The 14,294-nt window shown below is 42.2% G+C and overlaps 3 protein-coding genes across 4 annotated transcripts; 2 read left to right on the plus strand and 1 right to left on the minus strand.

Moving 5' to 3' along the window:
- Positions 1–1,800: 1,800 nt before the first annotated feature.
- LOC116927436 lies at positions 1,801–3,169 on the plus strand. The gene is made up of 4 exons (XM_032934466.2): positions 1,801–2,217; positions 2,306–2,455; positions 2,605–2,739; positions 2,871–3,169. Exons 1-4 carry the CDS (start codon positions 1,906–1,908, stop codon positions 2,934–2,936), a joined length of 663 nt encoding a protein of 220 aa, XP_032790357.1. The 5' UTR covers positions 1,801–1,905; the 3' UTR covers positions 2,937–3,169.
- A 7,135-nt stretch (positions 3,170–10,304) lies between these two features.
- On the plus strand, positions 10,305–11,467 carry LOC116926718. The gene has a single exon (XM_032933659.2). It carries the CDS (start codon positions 10,432–10,434, stop codon positions 11,317–11,319), a length of 888 nt encoding a protein of 295 aa, XP_032789550.1. The 5' UTR covers positions 10,305–10,431; the 3' UTR covers positions 11,320–11,467.
- LOC116926714 (bestrophin-2) lies at positions 11,426–13,609 on the minus strand. 2 transcript variants are annotated; one of them, XM_032933656.2, is made up of 8 exons: positions 13,318–13,609; positions 13,043–13,244; positions 12,805–12,939; positions 12,549–12,715; positions 12,334–12,488; positions 12,105–12,182; positions 11,790–12,020; positions 11,426–11,719 (listed from the first exon to the last, which is right to left on the minus strand). In XM_032933656.2, the coding sequence occupies exons 1-8, from the start codon at positions 13,328–13,330 to the stop codon at positions 11,558–11,560; spliced, it is 1,143 nt and encodes a 380-aa protein (XP_032789547.1). In that variant the 5' UTR covers positions 13,331–13,609; the 3' UTR covers positions 11,426–11,557. The 2 variants fall into 2 exon arrangements, with proteins under 2 accessions (XP_032789547.1, XP_032789546.1); XM_032933655.2 differs by having other exon boundaries at positions 13,043–13,609.
- Positions 13,610–14,294: the final 685 nt, after the last annotated feature.

The following is a 14,294-nucleotide window of genomic DNA, read 5'->3' on the forward strand; positions in this document are numbered from 1 at the left end:
GCGGCACAGCCCCCAATCTCATCGCTGGAGCCCATCTAACGGACGTTGCCCGACACTGTCGGCAGCACTTGCGACCCCTTTTTATTTTCCCGCTAACCGCCCACGTGAGCTCAAACTTTGTTTTTTCTTTTGTTTGGTTGACCCGAGATTGATTGCAAACGAAACCCCCCGCAGTCGTTTGGTTCACAAAGAACTGGAGCGTTTGATATATATATAGATATATTATACGTATAGACTAAAGACGATACGAATCAGTGTGCTGCGCTGTGTATGTACATAGAGAGCCAAGTTAATCGTGTAACGATTGATTGAGTAAATGGACCGGCTGCTGGAACATACATGTATATAGATTCCGCCCACCAACAGCGGGGCTTGGAAAATGGTGCGCACAGTTTCGTTCTGTTATTGATATTCTTTTTCTGTAGCTATATATACACATAATATACACAGCACGCAGACATGGAGATGTGCCCGATTGTCTTTCCCGCGTTACACTCGCCCCATTATCCATTCTCATCTTGACGCTCGATCGGCTTTTTTTTTTTCTTTTAGCCCTGGTCCGTTCTCAAAGAAATCTGAAGTTGCGGCCAACTAAAGATGTTTTTAATAGCCTGATGCGAACGTATAGATTGTATTCTATATAGATCGTCCTTAAAAGATACAAAGTGAACGACTAATCACGATGTATTGTTGTTTCTTTTTTGTGTGTTGTTCGGCTCGTTCGACTTGGCTTGATTTCTAAAACATTTTTCTTCGCCTCAATTTCTCGATGCTGCAGACCGAGAAATGTATACGTCCGAGGAAAGAGAAAGAAAAATCGAGGCCGACTGAACGATGTAACGACGTGCGTATTATTCGGCCATTGCGAAAACTTGGAAAGTTAAATCATTTAGTTTTAAAATGATTTCGATTCCAAGTTTGAACGATCATTAGCGTTAACATCGTCTCCTGAGCTGCGAGAACGCCTCAAGTCCGGACGTGCTGTTATATCTCTGTTTATCCGTCCTGAAATTCAGCGATGATTGCCGACCGCACATTCATTTTTGCACGTTCCAGATGTATGCAAATTAAATCTCGACGCGAGGTTTAATGAGACTATATAGTTTTGCTACAGTCAACCCATATACCAAATGAAATTCGATTAGAAAAGCAGGAAAATGATTGAAAGTCCAACAGAGTTCACGGCCACGTATATATAACATAGGACTATAATCACCATTAAACTCTATAGGGGAAATGAGAAGCAGAAATTGTATGAATAAGCAAGACTCGAATGAGGGAATCAGTCAAAGACAACAAGAGAACATGAGGGTAATAATAAAAAACGAATGTGTTTCTACCAAAACATTCAAACACACAGTTCGTTGACCGGCCATGCATGCGGGTTCCGCTTTCACGCCCGATGACGTCAAAATCGAAAATCATTCCGCAGATATCAACTTTAAATAGAATGCAATTCGTCTTATTCATCATCTTATATACATCCCCCAAATTCGATTTTCAAAAAGAAGTAAACATCAAATAACCCTTTGAGTCATAACGTCTCAATGCTGTAAGTAGATGCAACAAGTAAGCGAGAAAACCCACACCGAACAAAATGAACAGCCGTCGTTGCACCTGTACATTCATCACCCATCGTAAGAGGGGTCTCTCTCTCTCTCTCTCCACAACAAACAAAAAAAAAAAGGAAACGGGGACAAAGTGCGCCAAACAGATGCGCCAGACGCGACAGTGCTATAGAAAACAGACAGTCTATACGATAGCAGTTATTTTCGGTGTGTATAACATGGAAAGAAAAAAAGAGAGAGAACGTCAGTTTTTCACGAAACGTTCGGCTTGATCGGTCATCACTTTGTGAGCCTGTGCCTTTAAAAAAAAAAATCGCAATCGACAAAACAAAAACAAATGGCGAGCGGTTACAGAGCTCTGCTGCAGAGTTTAGACGAAACGGAGAAAGACGTGAAGCGTGGCTTGGGTCGTTCTGTTCAAATTAAGAAGCCGACGAGATGTTGCCGCTGTTGCAGGTCAAACGCAGCCATGTGGACGTGCATCGCTGCGCTCGTACTCACCGGATTGGTCATCAGTGTCGGATTACCCATCCTGCTGACGGTTCCGGTCGAATCCAGCTGGCACTGGAAGCATTGGATGCCTCATTTCTGGAACGAGGTCGCCACTAATTCTTCCTCCAGCATCGGCCAAGGGCAACATGTCATTGCTGTAAGTTACATCACGTGCTGCTGCTCTGATGAATGTGTAACACATTGTCCCTTTTTTTGTTTGAAATTGGATTCTTTCTTCCTTGCAGACGGAAAACGGACGTGACAACGGAACTGTCTCGTCTACCATTGGACACCCTTCCGCCATGCCGGAAGCGGGCGCTGTTGCCAACGCCACCGCATCGGTCACATTCGTCAGAGAGACCATCGCTCACCTCCACCAGATGATGGAGTGGACGGCAAGTGTTGTTTGGGTTCTTTCCAAAAGAAACATGTAGATACAATAACCACGCCCATGATACGCACTTGCTCGTTACTCTTTACTATAGTCTATACATAACACAAAAACTATAATAAGAAGCTGATGATGAATGTTTTGGACACGCAGAGAGAGCAGTACGACAAGACGCCCAAAATTCCGCTAATTATCGGCTTGTGCGCATTGCTGCTGGTCATCATGACCATCATTTGGCTCGTGGTGTACAGGAAGATCCGGCGTCGCCAGAGGCGTCGCACCATTGGCGTACGTCTACTATATGCACTCCAATGCTAATTGCAATTATCTGCTTTAAAAGAATTCTATTTCATCTTCATTCAAGTTGATGGGGATTAACATTTTTTTTTCTTTTTTTAAACACGGTTCTATTCGAACAGAAGCTGGTGACAGATCTACAATCAGGAAAGACTTTACTCAATTCGGATGACAGCGAGGAAGATTAGCTTTAACGTTGTGTGTTATTAAAAATTCTTTTGATGAGTTATTTGTGTTCTTTAATGTTTGATTTGAATATTAGTAATTGGATTTATTGAAAAACGATGTGCAAGGGCATTGGTTTTTCATCTAGTCGAGTGGTGTTTTCATATACTGAATGTGTACGTCCTTCCTTTTCCGTCCGCTTAATTGCGTCTATACAACATGATAATGCAATACAATTTGCCAGGACATTTTGAAATGCATTTTTTCCTTATTTTGCTCCCCTTCAAACATCGAATTTCCTTATACCAGTGTTCTGTTCGCATTAAGAATGGTCTGTCCATTTCCCCGTTAGGGACGCAATCGTTTGCTCACAATCCGGACGAGTTAAAGGGGTAACTTCACGTATATATAAGAAGGAAAGACTATGGAGTTCTTCAAGCTCATCGATTTGCTGGTGGCGGTAACAGGAGAGCCGCTTCCGGTTCTATGCCGAAAGGGACATTAGAGCGAACTTGCAAGTGAAACTCTATTGTATATAGACTATACTATTGTCTAGAGTTTATATAGCATATAGGTCTAATGGTTACATATGCGGGCGGTGTTCGTGCCGAACTATGCTCGTCCTCATCCATTTTATAAATATAGATTTCTTTTTTTTTTCACGAGGGGGAGTTGCAAAAATGGGCCGGCTACTTTTATTTCATAAGGGTGGGGTCTCACTTAGGGCTCGCTCTTAACAGGAAATGCACCTATTCTATCCCACATAAGAAACAAAGGTCGTTAACATAGCGGCATCCATTCCGCGCGGTAAATGTCATTTAGTCCTACGCCAAAAGGCTTTTTTTTTTTTTTAACATTGAATAATAACAGCTGAATAAGATGAACACACGCACAAAATAAAAAAAAATTCGAGAAAAGAAAAAAAAAATGACTAGTTATTAAACAAGAACCGTCTTAGCCAATCAGGAAGCTAATTCCATATATTCGGATCTATTATACGATGTAACATAAATAAGGGCAGGTATAGTGAGAACATAAGGAAATGTCTATTTCATATATATGTTGCGAGTCGAGAAGGCGTGACTAAAACTAAATGAAGATCCCTCTAGTTAAATTACAAGTATAGTAGGATGTTGTGACCAGTTGTACATTATGTGCATACCGTTAGGCAATCAGAGCCGTGATGATGCCGATAAAAAAAAGAAGGGGGAGGTGTATATAGCTATATAATTTTCTTCCGTTCTAAATTTTACGTTCAGGCCAGGAAGGAAAATAACAAGCGGAGAAAGAAAGAAAGAAAGCCGAAAAAAAAAATGTGAACATTGTCTTAAATTTTATTTGAAAAAAATTAAAAAAAACGATAGATAGAAACACAGGTGCTGCTGGGATTGTGTGTCAATGCTCAAATTGCTGTCTAACTGTTTATTTTGCTGGCACTATCGACTCGTGAAAATTCCCTCCTCATTCAGCTAACAAGCGCTCCCAATTGGCTGCTGTTTATGTCTGTCAAAAAAAAAATGGATTGCACCTCGACTTGCACAAAGGAAACGTTTGAAATCACATTACAAAAAGGTGTATATATAGATTGATGAGTTTCGAGTGTACATACAGAATATGAAGAGCTTTGACGCGTATAGTATCAATAGGATCGCTTAGGCTACTCACCTCAAAATGGCAACCATGTTTATAAAAAAAAAAGGGGGACAAAAGCTGGAACGACAGCTGGGCCAAACGGCTCACGCTCCAGCGGCATGGCGCTGTATGACGCATCTATCATGGTAAATGTATATATATGTACGGCGTCTCTGTGTAACACATCGTTCCGGCTTTTGATATGATACGCATTTATTTTCATTTGTTTATTTAAATCGATCTTTTATATTATTGCCTCGTTTGATTTTCCATTGGCCTTTTGCCTTCGTAAATATAGAGAACGAATGTAGTTCTACGCGCATGAAATTAACAGACAGTTGTTTCCCTATACGACGTATAGTTGGTTGTGTTCGCAACAGAAACAAGTCACTGCAAATATAAATCAAAAGGCCTCATTGATGTGCAAATGCCTTGTCCTTGTGTGGAGATTTGATCGCCATTTCGCTGTTCGCATATCAATGAATTATAGACGCAGTCTGGCACATGACGTCACTTCGTTATAGCACGTCTGTAACAGCCAACAGTTTAAATAATTCCAAGTCTTTTCGACTCCGTGGCACAGTTTTTTAAATGTATCGAGCCGCTTGGCTAAATAAATACCCACTTGGATATGACGTAGAAAAATGGGATTAAAGAGTGCGACTGCTGTAATATAAACACTGGCGAGTTGTTACGGTTTCTTTTTTTTTTAACGTATCGTGGGTATACGATTGGTTCATTTCCTCGTAGAAAGCTGGGCACAGCACAGATTTCCATGCTTCTTAATTCTCGAATTTGTTTTTTTCTCGCCAGATTTGCAACGTGCAGCGCCCGTCTAAAAGCTGTAATGAAATTTCCCCCTGCACATTAAGTAGCTATGTGCTTCTTCCTCATCTAGGAATTCGTTTATGTTTTATAAAAGGCCGGGATAATGTTTTCAATTCGGCCATGGACGAAATATAATTTTTAACAGTCAAAGTGATGGTGGATCAATGTAAAATATTTCCAATCTCTATATTCTAACTTGAAATTGAAAAGCTATTGAAAAGCTTCCGTTTAGGACTTTTCTCAATCAATAATTGCGTAAGAGACTTGGTTTGTATATTTGTTATTGAAAATCAAAGGAGGTAAAGATTTACTGGATGTGTCTAGCTGCTTGCGACATCTAGCGGTTTGAAACTGAACGTTAGTGTTGTGTAAGAGTCAAACTGATTTTAAGGTGGATGGCAGTTCTTCAGCTGCCAATTCAATGGCCAACTAGAAAAGATCCTCACGTACCCCCCCTCCCCCATATTCCTCACAGGGAATTGAGAGACGGCCAGATTGTCCCTAATTTCCTGTACGTGCTCTATGTTCTTCACCATTAATGCAATAGAAAACACCGAGAATCAATATGGTAATAATAATAAAAACAGACAACAGTTTTTGTTTTTGTTCAGCATCCCCAAACTAACCAAATATCAAGGACATTAGACGTTCACATGGAGGCTTAACCAGGAGTCAACTTGTCTATTCAGTTATAAATACACAAGATACTCCGCAAGCTTCAACCTCAACACGTAAACGACTTTTGCCGCCATCTATCTGAATTAGTTCAAAGAAAATTTTTATTTTTTGATCTCATAAAACAAGAAAAAGTCAGAGAATAAATCCAAATGAGTCACCCCAACTACCGTTTGAAGAACAAATCCATACTGAAACTGACCGAATGTCGTGGATGTCATGTCGTTTACGTAAGAGCCCAGCCCAGGAGTCACCTCGTAACGCAGTGATATGATTTAGGCCTTCATGGAATACATAAAGCTGCAAATCCATGAACGCTTCCAACATCACATCGAAACAAGATACTCCCAAAGCCCAGCCCAGGAGTCCCCTCGTAACTCAGTGATATGATTTAGGCCTTCATGGAATACATAAAGCTGCAAATCCATGAACGCTTCCATCATCACATCGAAACAAGATACTCCCAAAGCCCAGCCCAGGAGTCCCCTCGTAACTCAGTGATATGATTTAGGCCTTCATGGAATAAATAAAGCTGCAAATCCATGAACGCTTCCATCATCACATCGAAACAAGATACTCCCAAAGCCCGGCCCAGGAGTCACCTCGTAACTCAGTGATGATTTAGGCATTCATGGAATACATAAAGCTGCAAATCCATGAACGCTTCCATCATCACATCGAAACAAGATACTCCCAAAGCTTCAAGCCCAAACGTTAAACGACTTTTCATCCATTCCATTCGATCAGCTCAGGTAGATTTACACTTCAAACGGGTAGTTAAAAAAAAAATGAACACATTTGTTTTGTTTTTGAAAGTCATACATTAACTGCATGTGGAGGGTCAAAAATGTGAGATATGCGGGATTTATTTGGGGGATGGCCGCGGATCTCTCCCGTTAACGAGAAGGTCGAAAGCTTTTCGGCAGTCGTTTATTCGGCCTGAGAGTTGTAGTTTCTCATCACGTGACATCGGGCGTCTGACGGAGACGAAGAATTCAGTCTCGGAACTTTGCATTTTTAGATGACGGAGTTGCCTTAAGTCGACGTTAGAACACTCGATCGTCACCGGCAGACCTTCGATAACTTCTTGTGCGGCAGCTCGACGTTTTGCGGGACTCCCTCCTGATATTTTCAAGTTGTAAAATTGGAGAGCATTTTGTTTTTGGACTAAGGTTATCTTGACTCCGTGAGTCTCCTCCAGGCGCCTGACATTTTCACCTCCTCGTCCCACAATACGACCGTAGTTTCTGACATGAATGTCCAAGAGTACCAATTTATCCGCACTTTGCAATTGGGGAATTTCTCCAGAAACAATGGCGAAACTGGCAGCTGGTTTAGCTGTGGCAGCCTTCTCCTTCTCAGGAGCGACAGTTGGCGCAGCAGTTGGCGCAGCCTTCTCTTGGGGTCGAGCTGGCGGATGAACCGATGTTTGGCCTTCGGACAGGTTGACTGTGTAACCTTCGATTGGCTTTTGTTTATATCTGTAATCAGCTGACTGGAAAACAACTGGTGGTTGTACATCAGCAGCAGGTTGTCGTGCAGGTCTGACATCAGCGGCAGGTTGTCGTGCAGGTCTGACATCAGCCTTCGCTTGGGGTCGAGCTGGCGGATGAACCGATGTTTGGCCTTCGGACAGGTTGACTGTGTAACCTTCGATTGGCTTTTGTTTATATCTGTAATCAGCTGACTGGAAAACAACTGGTGGTTGTACATCAGCAGCAGGTTGTCGGGCAGGTCTGACATCAGCGTCAGGTTGACGTGGGGGCTTTTTGCCGGACAGCGGAGGAAATTGTGTTGGAGAAATAGCGTCCATCACAGTTTCGTAAATCGATACCAATTCCGCTGGAGTCTTGTCCTTTTCGGGTGCACGTTCCTCCTTTTTAGCTGCTGCTTCAGCCTGAAGTTCGGCCTTTTTCTTTCTAGACGAAACCTCCCGAAATTCTGTAAGTCTCTCACTTTCATCGACTGATTGTTTCCCTTCATCGGCAGACGCTCCTTGGATTTCTTTGGCAGCGGCAAGGGGTGCAAGGTCATCGATGCCACATCCAACGTCTTTTTTTCCAGCCTCAGGAAGTGATGGAAGATCATCAGTGTCGCACGAAACGTCTCGACTTTTAGGCTTCACAAGTTGAGGGAAATCGTCCGTGCAGCATCCAACATCTATTCCTTTGGCCTTCACGGGCTGAGGAAGGTCCTCCGTGTCGCATCCAACATCTCGGGTCTTCACTTCAGATTTACGCTGAACCTGTTTGGCCGATTTTCGCAATTGTTTCAATTCCGCGTCTTTCAAAGCCAAAAGGGCGTCTTTGCCTTCAGCGATCGTCTTCATTTGCGACTCAGCAGCGATCAAACGGTTCTGACCTTGTTCCAACTCGGCAATGGTTTCCTTCGCATTCACGAGTTCTACCTTGACAGACTCCATTTCGCACTTGATGGTTTGAGTGTCTTTGATCAGTCGCTCCTTCGCGTCCTCGAGTTCTACCTTGACAGACTCCATTTCGCACTTGAAGGTTTGCGTTTCTTTGATCAGTCGCTCCTTCGCGTCCTCGAGTTCTACCTTGACAGACTCCATTTCGCACTTGAAGGTTTGCGTGTCTTTGATCAGTCGTTGCTTCGCGTCCTCCAGTTCTAACTTGACTGTTTCCATTTCGCACTTGATGGTTTGTGTGTCTTCGATCATTCGTTCCTTCTCATAGTCGGGTTGTGAACTCTCGCTAGCCGCAGAAGCGATTTCTACCTTAACCTGTTCCAGGACGTGGTTTATAGTCCATTTTGCGTGCTCTGTGACAACTTCTATGGAAGAAAGATGTTCCTGAACGCTCTCAATTTTCGTAACAGAAGCTTTGAGCTCGCCAGATGGCTTGTCACACACAGGATCGCGCTGCTGTCGACGACTAGTTTGTTCCATCTCCAATTCTAGAATACGTTGCATCTGTTGGGTGTTGATCAGTTCCAAGTCAACGATTCGATTGTCGTATTCGTCTTGAAATTTCATGGTTTCAATCTCCTTGCGCATGATTTCATCTGACCTTTTCTTCCTTAGCTCCGCAATGTCCAGATGGTATTTTGATTCAAAGATGCCAAGATCCCACGCGAGTTTGTCGGCCTTTCGTCTCGATTCACCGCTAATGCGGTGTGCCGTTTGAAGTTGGTCTTTTAAATCATAAATCTGTTTCATCAGTTCTTCTTCGCGGGCCTTTTGAATCTGGGTTTCAAACGCGTCGTCCGTTTGTTGGGATGCGTCAACGTTCTGGGTTACCACCGGCGTTGGTTCCGTGTTCTCCTCGGACACGTCAACAGCCTCGGTGTCGGTAGATTCCGTTCTGGGTTCTGTTCTTGTAACGATGCGGAGAAGATCTAGGAGATACATCATCCAGTGGAGGAAAGCAAAGTACTTGGAAAAATATTCCATTTTTAAAGTTTGGGAAGTTTGAGATTTGATTGAGTTCGATGAAGAATATTCAAGATCAATTGGGGATTGATAATGAATATGGAAGATTCCGAAACTCTGTTGGATTAATTGGGAATATCGGTTTGGGCTTTATTTCTTGAAGCACATTGACGGCTAGTAGCGGCCCTTCAAATTCCTCGTTAACTTCAAGTTTGAAAAATATTTTCGAGTTAAATCCTTTTGTAATTGGTTTTAATTAAAGTTGATGTTTTAACAAACATTTGTCAAATGATTTGAAATTACTATAAGTTGAGGGAAATATTTTATTTTGAATTTAAAAGATGATCTTGTTTTCACTCCTCCTACATCCGTGTGACGGATAATAAACGATGCGCGGACTCATTCATTTTGGCATTACTGCATGGAAAATTGAATGTTTCCTTAAATATGATGTAGAACATCTGTTTTTTTTTTACACTCATTAACTTGATCATAGAGCCAAAAGCCATGAACATTATTTTTTATGTCACATTATTCATACGGCACTTGACAACTAATTATAGATTTGTTGTTAAGGGGTCATTGGAAGTCATTGAAGTATGGACTAGAAATGAGCTAATTCTAACGCGTATATTAAAAAATAAATGCATAGATTTAAAGTGTGCCGTATGGACCTAAAACTTGCTTTATACCGCTGGCTGTTTGATTATGGCGAGCGAGGGGAAGTGGGCGTTGTCGTGCATCTCGAAACCAAAAGAAATAGCGATACGCAAATAGAATATACCACTCGTCTGGTGTGGCACCGATAAGCTTTCATGCACTAGAAACTCAACTAAAAAAAAGGGGGGAAAAGAAAATGAAAACAGCTGTGTTTAGTATGTAGTTTGACACCAAAGAGAACGCGTCATCACAGCAGTATTCCGTCAGACTTCCCAGTATAGATTCCCGTTGTGTGTTGCCATTTTGAACGTGCATTTGTGAGCGTCATCACAATGGCGTTCGAAGCCATAAAAAACAGAAAAAGTGCACTAGTTTTGCTTGTTTCGCTATTTTTTGCAACGACATTCTTCTGTTTGCAGTATGTTGGCATTCAAACTGTTGGGACGACGGCCAGCCGACCGTGCCAGACACCCGTCTTTGATTGGCGAATTGTTAGTGCTGAAGAAATGTCAGCGGAGGACATGATGAGCTATTTCCTGTGGCCCAATCGAACGTCCTGTCGTCTCGCACATGATTTCGGTGGACACATGAAACGCAAACCATCGGGGCTGGATGGCCAGAAAGCAGTCTGTCTCAATCCAGTGCAAGTGGCGCCTCCTCCTGGTGAATGTCTGGTTTACTCTTTCGGTATCAATAATGAATGGTCTTTCGACGATAACATGGAACGCTATGGCTGTCAAGTCTACGCTTTTGACCCTTCAATGAAAGCGGAAGATCACGACCGCAGTCCAGCCATTCATTTCTTCAAACTCGGTCTCCATAGCCAAGACACGACCAACAAAAAAGGATGGCGACTCCGCTCACTCACTTCCATCTACGATATGCTGAAGAAGCGACATGGTGAACGGATCATCGACTACCTAAAGATGGACATCGAGTTAGATGAGTGGGCAGTCATTCCTCAGATAATCAAATCGGGAATGCTGGACAAAATTCGTCAGCTGGCCGTAGAGATTCATTTGCCTATCAAGGATTCTCCAGAGCAGATGCGTGATCGTGTCCGCATCATCCGCTCACTGGAGGAAGAGGGCATGGTCCGTTTCGATTCGAAGCTTAATCCTTGGTACAGCGGCACGTTCAAGCTGCTCGGTTTGTCAGGCCCACGGGGCTATGAGATCGCTTGGTACAACAGCAAGTTTCTGAACAGCAAATCGTCATAATCAACACTTTCATTTTCTGCACACGATTTTTTTTTTGTGTGTAAATCTCTGTGTAGAAACTGTACATATTAGATCACTTTTAATCAATTTGAATCGTTTGCTACAGTTTTGTTTAGTTAACTTTGTAATAGACTGAAATTGATCTGGCTGCAAACTGTTCAAGCCAATGTCTGTAGAATTTTTGTGCATCTATGAGGGTAGATCTCATTTATGGCCCTTGTGTAGTCTAGTAGGATTATCAGTACTTGATAAGTTCCGACGCGTGTCGTTCATTCTGCAGCAACTGGCCCGGCATCAGCTGTAAACTATCACCCGCTTCATTGGAAGCCGCTTGTCCTGAACTAGCGTCCGTCAAAGGCGGGCAATTCACGTCCAAGTCATCCAGTCCTAGATGAACTGTCTAGAATTCATCATTTAACGAAAATGAAAGAATGGTGGATATTAAAGAAAGAACAAAGTAAATAAACAACTCGAAGATGTCGGGTGATGAGAAAGTTGAGGTCAAAATCTTCGTCGGAATCGCCGAAAGGATTTTTTATTTGTTCGGCCACTTTGAGCAGTCCGACGTAGCAAACGAGTTCCATGACTGTACCGATAGGCAGGACAATGTCGATATCCTGGAGCGATTGATGACTAGGACCCGTATATTGACGGGCTACGAGACAGGCAATGAAATAGGAATACGTGGATAACGTGCACACCTTTATCAATAGTATTCATGTGTATCAATTTTGAATAAGCGGGAAATTATAATTGACAATGCTTCGTAAACTAGTTTGAATTACTTGAGTGTAGATCATTGGAATGCTAACCCAGTTGTAGCTCCAAAGGGCACCGCAGTTGGCACGAAATTCTAAAAATTCCTTTTGTTTTAATGAAAAATCAAATCCATTAGATTTCACGATTATGAGTAAATATTAACACGAAAAAACGTCTAATGTCAGAACGTATAGGTCTACAGTATTAAATGTCTTACAACATTCAATTCCCAGTAAGACAGGATATGTTACAAACCTCCATGATGAGTTTTGTGCCGTATTCGTTGGTCAGCATTCCATCGCTGACAGCGTCCTGGAGTGCTGTCGCAAACCAAGTAGCAGGTACCCAAAACAAATTGACAACTGGAACAATCGATTCGAAAGACTGCTTCTCTTTTCGAGTCATAACACCTTTGGCCATTGAAAACATTAAAAAAACTTACGTATACCACACACGTATCAATGACTTACCATCTAGGACGAGACTCTTAAGAGTTGGGTAGCGGCGACGCACGGCTGGTGATATCGAACGTAGCAAGAGCACCAACATCAAAAGTGAACGACGAACGAGTCCTTGCCTCAGTTCTCGAATTAGTTCCTGATCGCCGGTGATGTAAATCTGAATAGCCAGCATCAATCTGCCACGTAACATTTGGTTATTAGATTTGCTATACGTTTAAATATTGATGGTTGTTATAGTTGTTATGGGTGCGTCCATTAAATTCACCTGTCTGGCCATGGAATGGTAAGATATTGCTGCCACCATCGACCGGCTACGGTTGTGACGTAGAATCCGAGAAGAAACGGAACTGACAAGTGATCGATGTACGACTGGAAAAACACTTTCGATTGCTCAAAGTATCTGCCAAATGACGAATAGACGATATTAGAAAACGAAACTTTGAACCCAATATTTCAATTCATTATTCCTTGAATTATTAAGGGAGAAAGAAAACGAGTTTAACTTTTTTTGAACGTCGTTGAGAACGGATCTGTAGACGACACTGAGAATACCGAAAAGAAGAAGAAAGACGATAAGTTCTTGATAAACGACTTTGTAAACTGAGCGTCGCCACATAATCAACATGCGACCGATGCCCATGTGATTTGATGTGGCGCCTTTATCCATTTCGTCTGGGTAGATAGAGGCTCCAGTCGTCATGTTGTCTACACACGATCGACGTAATAAAACGTAATGTTGTCGTAAAGTTTTAATGGTATACATAACAATTGATCTCACTCTTCTTATGCATCCTTATGTTTCTCAATGACTGTGGATTATGCAAGATAAAGACAATAACCTCTAAGTGTAAGGTTTTATTGCGATGCAGCAACTTGCTGACCTGACTGTCGAGACACGACTGCGGATGAACTGAAATAGAGAAGCACGTCGTGATCTTCGTAAAGGCTTCAATTCCAGCCTCCAGTGGTCGATGGATGTCTCAGTATATTTACGGCCCATTGTGATCTCTAATTCAAGGCTCAGTTGACGCGAAAAGTGAATTATTAAGTGAACAGGAGGATCGATAGATCAATTGCTACCTTGTGCATCTGCTGAACATGGGATTGTTTTAGGATTTATGGCAAATGTGCCAGATACAGACAGAAATACACTTTACCTGATAAAAATTCATCATCTCATGAATCAAGCCCCCACGACGGTACCATTGCTGTGAATAGCCTCTATCCGTTTTCATCTCAATTGTTAAACTGATTGATTGATTGATAGTTAGGCGGTACTGAGGGGTAGCCCTCTGGTGTACAGAGTTTCCTCGGTCTTCGGGGTTATGCTAGCCCTTTAGCCCCAACCCATTTGGTGCAGGTGTCATGGCTGACGGCGTCTTGTTAAACGTATGTTGTATATGTAATAGTTGCATGAAAAGTCAACGGTAAATAATCCACGTAATTTTTTCAATGTGTTCCTGCCACGAAAAAACAATTCCGCAGAACATGGGGCAAAAATGCATATGCAAGGTAGTCCACAATTTACCACTTTAATCTAAAAAAATGTCCATAAGCGGTTTGACTTGTGGCTGTAATGGACGCCGAAATCAAACTGGTTTTTCGTCAATCAACCTACGGGAAGCCCGTAGCTCGCATGTCTGCCACGTTTTTCAACTCCTCGATGCAATTCTTTGTTAATTTTCAAACGTGTTTTTGAACAGAGGGAATTGAGTTGTATGACAAAATTGTGACTCAATATCTTGTATCTGGTTG

The sequence above is a fragment of the Daphnia magna genome, linkage group LG7, assembly GCF_020631705.1.
Source record: "Daphnia magna isolate NIES linkage group LG7, ASM2063170v1.1, whole genome shotgun sequence".
Lineage (NCBI taxonomy): Eukaryota > Metazoa > Arthropoda > Branchiopoda > Diplostraca > Daphniidae > Daphnia > Daphnia magna.